The sequence below is a fragment of the Tachypleus tridentatus genome, chromosome 4 (genome assembly GCF_004210375.1).
Source record: "Tachypleus tridentatus isolate NWPU-2018 chromosome 4, ASM421037v1, whole genome shotgun sequence".
Lineage (NCBI taxonomy): Eukaryota > Metazoa > Arthropoda > Merostomata > Xiphosura > Limulidae > Tachypleus > Tachypleus tridentatus.
In genome coordinates, this window is record NC_134828.1 from 45,785,403 (window position 1) to 45,793,035 (window position 7,633).

General features: G+C 34.0%; 1 protein-coding gene and 1 pseudogene across 1 annotated transcript; both read left to right on the forward strand.

The window, feature by feature from the left end:
* The first annotated feature begins 3,665 nt into the window (after positions 1–3,665).
* Positions 3,666–4,382, forward strand: LOC143248114 (potassium voltage-gated channel protein Shab-like). The gene has a single exon (XM_076496547.1). The coding sequence runs from the start codon at positions 3,666–3,668 to the stop codon at positions 4,380–4,382; it is 717 nt and encodes a 238-aa protein (XP_076352662.1).
* Positions 4,383–6,328: 1,946 nt separating this feature from the next.
* On the forward strand, positions 6,329–6,856 carry LOC143248115 (potassium voltage-gated channel subfamily B member 1 pseudogene; annotated as a pseudogene).
* Positions 6,857–7,633: the final 777 nt, after the last annotated feature.

Here is a 7,633-nt window from a genome sequence, read left to right on the forward strand (position 1 = left end):
AAGAACATTCGTGTATGTAATATTTTTGAACTCAGAATTTTGCTCAAGAACTGTAATACTGTACATGATAATAAATAAGAGTTAACATTATGTTTAATAATATTTCGTAAAGTTAATTCGTGGCTTAACAGGTATTGATATGGCAAATGAAAAATAAAGAAAGGTCCTCTTTAGGCTTGTCTTCTTTAAATGTCGTTCCTGATAGACATAGGTTACATTATCTGTTATAAATAGGCAAACCGTTGAATAAAGTTCTATAATATCTTCATATTTTTAACCTGTAGTACTGTTTAATTATGAAATTTAAGAAATATTTTTATTCTAAATTATGTCTTTCTTGAATATGAAGTTAAATAAACTAAATTACTTTTTTTTTCTTTCGTGTAACAACAAAATTTATATGTTCTCAAGTTTCAAATTCCGTATAATTGGGAGGTTTTTGTTTTCGAAATATTTTCATGGTGAGCGAAATCGAGAGTTTTAAAACTGCCTCATGTAACTTATGTATTTATTTGTTTTAGGTCTTTTATGTTCCATGAAAAAATACATAATTAAATTTCCTATGTTATATTAAAACGTTTGGCTGAGTCAGCATTTTTATCAATTTTTTTCATTGTAAATAACTGGCTATTCTATAGTCTTTTAACATGTTGTGTGAAAGCTTTTAAATTTAGGTTAAATTTATGTTATTACAACTTGATTTTCTGTCATATTACGGTTAATGCTGATTAATTTTCTAGTATTTTAAAAATAAAACATTTTTAGGTATAGGTGGTTCTTCATTGGAAGTTTGACTTATATATGATATTTTTATGGTATGTTCAAATCTTCTTGGCAAAGGCTTATAATAAAAACAAGAAGAAAACTTAAATAAATATTCCTGATTTGTCAAATGTCTAATTCAGCGAATTATTAATTGTGATGGTAAAAGCTGTGAGTTTTATGGTAAAGGATAAATGTACAAATTCCTAGTAACATTTACAAAAATAAAAAATATGTTCTTTTCTGACCTACATTTAAAATAGCGTAGCAAATGAATACATCGAATTTTTATTAAAAACTCTTTTTTACATTAACGTTTCATAAAATATTCTAATACATTTTTTGACTAAATGTTTAAAAATCTGTTACCTAAGGCGAAAATATTTTTACTAATATAATATAGCGTTATCTGTTGGGGTAAATTCTTTCTGACTCATAGTCACTGATGTTTATGATGTAACTAGCCTCGCCCGTTAAGAAATGAGGAGTTGGGTTTGTTACCCCCCCTCCAACGTCCTCTTCCTTCATTCAGTGAGTTTGTTTATTAAATTTCCCCCATTATTATAAAAGAAAAACAATCATACATTGTACTGCAATAAAGTTTAGAAAAAATCCTAAATTACAATGAATTTTTCTTTTCTTACATTAAATGTTGTTTCTCAAAAAATTGTCTTTATTACTTTTTATAGACATGAGGTTAATGGCTTATTACTTTCTTAGCACACCATATAGTTTAATGACACCATTCTGTATAACACGATGTTTTAAATTTTTTAACACAGTTTTAATGTGTTACCAAAAGATAGACAGTGATTTTACATATATATTACATTACCTCTTCATCTTAAGGCTAGTAATAAACAATTTCTGATGGTAAGAAACCATAGTTTCAGTAACATACTCTTGTTGCCCAAATCTTTACCCATAACCTTTCAGCAGAAATTGTTGAACAAGACTCAAATTATCTATTTCATGAAGTTGTCTTTCTTAAGTGGTGTGGCCCGGTATGGCCAAGCGCGTTAAGGCGTGCGACTCGTAATCTGAGGGTCGCGGGTTCTCATCCCGGTCGCGCCAAACATGTTCGCCCTTTCAGCCGTGGGAGCGTTATAAAGTGACGGTCAATCCCATTATTCGTTGGTAAAAGAGTAGCCCAAGAGTTGGCGGTGGGTGTTGATGACTAGCTGCCTTCCCTCTAGTCTTACACTGCTAAATTAGGGACGGCTAGCACAGATAGCCCTCGAGTAGCATTGTGCGAAATTCAAAACAAAACAATTCTCAAATGGCTCTGTGATAAGTGGAAGGTTACATAAATTCATCGGTATTTCACGTGTACCAAGACGTATGTTTCTAATTGCATAATATAACCTAGAAATTACGGTTTAAAGGTCGAAAGAAGATTATTTAAATATAATAATTAATTTGAGATGTCATCATTAGTTAAGACTAATGACAATACGGGTGGGAGAAATAAAGAAAAATATGTTTTACCTTTTAAAAAAGTAATAATATAACTGACAGACTTCACGAAAACTCGACAAGAACTTCTAAACGTTTTCATCAAGATAAACGTGTGTATGAAGTAAAAGGTAAAGCGATGAAAAAAGTAGAACTCAAGCCAGCTTTCATAAACTTCCAAGTTTTATGTACGTATTTAAAACAACAGCAGCCCGCTAGTACAGTGGTATGTCTACGGATTTACAACGCTAAAATTAGGGGTTCGATTCCCCTCGGTGGGCTGAGCAGATAGCCTTTGTGGCTTTGCTAAAAGAAAAACAAACACATAAGACAACAATATCAGGTCATAGTTTTATTGCTGAGACACAGACAAACTACAGCATTACCAAAATAAAACTGGCTTTTATATACATTATTCCAAGTATGGAATGAATCCATAACTGTATTCCTGTTTTTCCAAATATACAAAGAATTTGTTATAAATAAAGTAATAAGCCCATTTGAAAAACAAGAATGAATATTACAGTAGTGATTTCAACGAGTGACTTTTTAATTAATTTATTTAATCCGTCATATGTTGAGGGCATGTGCATAAAAACGGTACAAATAAAACAAATGAATATATTACAGTAATATAGATATTTACACCAAAACACTTTAAAAGCAAGAACAAAAACATAAAAATAATCTAAATACACACATTGAAGACTCTTAAGTGGTAAAGGTACACCACCGAATTTCCTGCACTCTTCGTTCCAAAGCCTTGTTGGATTATCCGTTTTGTCGGACTAACACGGGACACATAACAATAATTCAGCAATACACCTCTGGCTCATTAATTTATCCCTCCCTGTATCCCTAAAGTACCATGAACTACCAAAAACCTAAATAAAACAAATATTGCATTTAAATGATTAATGAAATTCGTTGGTACAGGTATAAATGATACAAATTTATTAGTTGAGGCATAAACAGTTTGGTTTGTTTTGAATTTCGCGCAAAGCTACACGAGGGCTATCTGCGCTAGCCGTTCCTTATTTAGCAGTGTAAGATTAGAGGGAAGGCAGCTAGTTATTCCCCCCGCCAACTCTTGGGCTACTCTTTTACAAAAGACAAGTTGATTGGCCGTCACATTATAATGCCCCCACCTGCTGAAACAGATGAGCATGCTTTGGTGTGACAGGGTTTCTAGATTTATTGCATGATAGAATAAACATTTTGTATTTCTTTGTAAAATAATAATAATAACTGTTTCGTATTCTTGCAGATTTTCATCTTTTTTTCGTTTTTCAGTTGAAAACTTTTGCAAAAACCTATCACCCTTCACATTTTAAGATGAAAGATGTTACATATCCTATCATAAATATTCTTATTTCAATTGCTTCTGAAACCACATTACAGTACCTATGAAATGAATTCATATTTCAAGTGAATTAAAACTGACTTGAATGTCTTCGCTGGGGTCATCAGTATCACTTGAAGAAATGGACTTGGTAGAGAAACTTCATACGAATAACTCACTTCATCGAGATGTCTCTGGTTGGCATCAAATAGAATGTAACCATTCAGTCCTATCTGTGGAAGAGTCACAATATTCTTGTAATTTACCCATTTCCTTAATGGATATAAATGATGCGCAAACACAAGATGTTCTTGATTTGTCTCCAAATGACTCTGTGGCTGATCTTACTGAAACCAAAAACCACAGGGTGACTCTAAATGCTGGTGGTGTCAAACATCAAGTGATGTGGAATACTTTGAAGCGCTTCCCTCAAACCCGCTTTGGTCGTCTACGACTATGCCGAGATCCTGAGGAATTTGAAAAATACTGTGACGAGTATAATCCTGATGAAAACGAGTTTTTCTTTGATCACAGTCCTGCATCATTCACTTCGATTATTAATTTTTACCGCACTGGAAAATTCCATTTGGTGGACGAACTTTGTGTGAGGGCGCTCACTGAAGATTTTGATTACTGGATGTTAAAAGAAACTTGTATGGAGCCTTGTTATATGAGCAAGTACTATGAAAAAAATGAATCAATTTTTACTGACTTAGACGTTCAACGGTTTACTTTTAGAACAGAAGTTGAAAAGTTTGAAGAAGGAAAGTATGCGCAATGTAAACAGTTTGTCTGGAAACTAATGGAAAGACCTGATACTTAAGTGGCTGCCAAAGTACGTTCATTTTTATTTATTCATGTTATCACTACCAGATGAATACTGCATTCATTTTATTATCCTTTTATCTTATATGAAGTCGTATAAATAAAGTACATTCATTACTAATTTGTTTGTTTCACTAGTCCTCCAATTACTTCTCCCCTTCCCACGTGGCACGTCCATAAGCTTGGGGACCTACAGCGCTAACTTTTAGGGTTTAATACCTGTGAAGGAATTATCTAAGAATGCCCATTGTGCAGTTTTGTACTTAGTTAAAAGTAAACTATTTTCACATGCGTATGCATATTAGTAACTTGAAAAAAATATTTAGATTATTCTTAAACTTATGGCTTTATATATTGTAGAAAAGTACGTTCACCGTTTTGAATGTCTTATCTCATGATGTTAGGAATATTCTCATGAGATTTGTCATTTAAGTATAAGATGATTCACAGTGACAAAAGACTTGGCATTAACTGAGCTCCTGTTACAATTTGTGGTTGAAAACTTTCCTAGACGCATTCGTTTGTTTTAGCGCGAGGCTACACAATGGGCTATCTGTATTTCGAATACTGATGAGAATCGAATCCCGGATTTTACCACTCTAAGTCCAGAAGTATCGCTGACCTCTACTTTTCCAATGTTAAAAGATCGATAGAAGCACGCCTCAGGCCTTGACCGGACTTCTAGTACACTAAAATAACTTCGAAGTAGGTATAGTTGAATCTGGGAAAATAGATACATACATAATAGCCCCAGGGGGGTATCGAAATCTTCAATTAATCAGGCCAAAGTCCAATAGCCTCCAAATCTCCGTTTATGTGCATATGTAAGTATTGGAAGTAAATTTTTAATGGGTAACAAGGAATGGTTTTACATTCGTTCACTGTTCTCCTAACCCTTTTTAACCGAATTAAAATGTAAAATCTGTATTTCAAGAAGCAGAAGAGCGGTACTGTTTGTTTTGCTGGTTCTTCAAATTCAAACAAAATAACAATATGGTTGTTGATCATCAGTTTTAGAAAGCACAAAACTCAGAAGGAATTGTTGTGGATGAACTATCGGGACATAGCACGAAACAGAAAGGACACTAAGTTGGTTACAAAATATATTATCATGCAACAATAACATGTGACATGGTAGAATTGTTACACGTCTTTAGTTTTCACCTAACAGTTCAGTGGGTGGGAGCCATGAGGGAAAAACTGGTGCTATATCTACAGTGAGCTTTTCAAAGGGCCACCAGCTTTGGCAACATTATTTAATTTATCATTGTTTTCATTCTATTCGGGAACTACTGCTGCAATTATTCCTTATTTATTATATTACAAAATGTACTTTTTATGATATTTTATAACTAGTATTTTTTATTAATTCTTACGTAACACAGGTTTGCGAATTAGAACTTTATAAAAGCTGTTTTCGTTTTAATAACCGATGTTTCGTAATTTAGCTACGCAAATTTCGAAAATAATATTCATTTTGTCTCTCATGTAAGGATTATTTACAAATCATAAAAGGAAAAACTCTTACTTGAATCAAATTATTATTTCGTTTACTCACAATGAACATTTTTTTATTATTATGTTTGGGTCACAGACCAATCGGCTACGCGAGTTTCTTATCGATTGTCAATATTTTAAGCGTTACAAAGTGTGACCCGATTTTAATGAAAGTAAATCACTTGTCTAAACAGGCCTGGCATGGCCAAGCGCGTAAGGCGTGCGACTCGTAATTCGCGGGTTCGCGCCCGCGTCGCGCTAAACATGAGGGCGTTATAATGTGACGGTCAATCCAACTATTCGTTGGTAAAAGAGTAGCCCAAGAGTTGGCGGTGGGTGGCGATGACTAGCTGCCTTCCCTCTAGTCTTACACTGCTAAATTAGGGACGGCTAGCACAGATAGCTTTCGAGTAGCTTTGTGCAAAATTCCAAAACAAACAAACAAACAAACTGAACATCGTTGACCTACTAGTTATTACCCCTTTCATCGTGTCTTCAATTCTTGTAGCTATAAATATTGTCCCTAAAGATTTTGAAAACATTCACGAAATTATCCTAATCTTCCGTGTGGCAAGGGTTATGAGAATTTTAAAACTGGCTCGACATTCGAGAGGCTTGCAAAGTTTGGGATATACAATGAAGAAAAGTATCCAAGAGTTCTTGTTGCTCATCTTATCCCTTGTAATTTCCATCGTATTTTTTTCTAGTCTCGCTTATCTTGCAGAGAAAACGAAACTGAAACACTTTACACCAGCATTCCCTCTGCCTTTTGGTGGGCTTGTGTTACCATGACGACTGTTGGTTTTGGAGACATGGTTCCCGTTACTTTACCTGGCAAAGTGATTGGGAGTGCCTGCTGTATTGCTGGTGTAGTGGTTGTTGGGATGCCTGTACCAATCATTGTCAACAACTTTGCAGAGTTTTACAAAAAACAGAATATAGTCCAAAGAGCCCTGGTGAGAAAAAAATAATCGAAGAGGCCGAAAGAGCAAACACGTTACCGGCACCGTCTTCATGTTCTTCGCTCTCGTTTTCGTCACCAGGAATTCTTTTCCGCAAGATAAAATCCAGATTCACTAGCAAGGTGAGCTCTTTGTTTTGTTTTTCGTCATTTCACTCTTATCATGTAGTTGAGGTTTTGAAGGCGTAGACATTGCAGTAAATGTATATCAGCACATGCAGTGGAAAATTTTCTAGCAAGTAAATACAATAAGCCTTAGTTAAAATATGTATGGGAGGATTTTAACAAATAATATTACCAAAACACATAAACCACTCAGTAACTGATCAATTCCAGATTAGAATGACATTTACGTTTTTAATAATGTTTTTTTCTTCCATGCATAAAATAACTTAGATTTTGTTTCAGTAGATTTGGCCAAATAAGATTCAAACACATCTATAAAGGTATATAAAAACCTGACGTTTTATTCCAAAAATTATATAACTCTCAACAGAGAAATCAATACTTTTTGATATTACGACCATGAAAGTTCAGATAAACTTGAAACAGATTTATACCATTTTATATTTCCACAGAAATACTAGATATGCAGTTCAAACTATCAAATAAACATGAACCTCTTATATGCTACCCAAACTGTCGATAAAAACTAACACATACACTAAAGGCCGTGTTTGTTGTCAAGCACAAAGTTACAAATTGGGCTATTTTAACCTTCAAATTTACCGCTGAATGACAGAAGAGCCAATAATGGAACTGTATGAAATCGATATCTGGGGACATCGATT

Excerpts from the sequence above, each read along its gene's own strand:
- LOC143248114 (XM_076496547.1), top strand. The coding sequence starts at position 3,666 with ATGTCTTCGCTGGGGTCATCAGTATCACTTGAAGAAATGGACTTGGTA.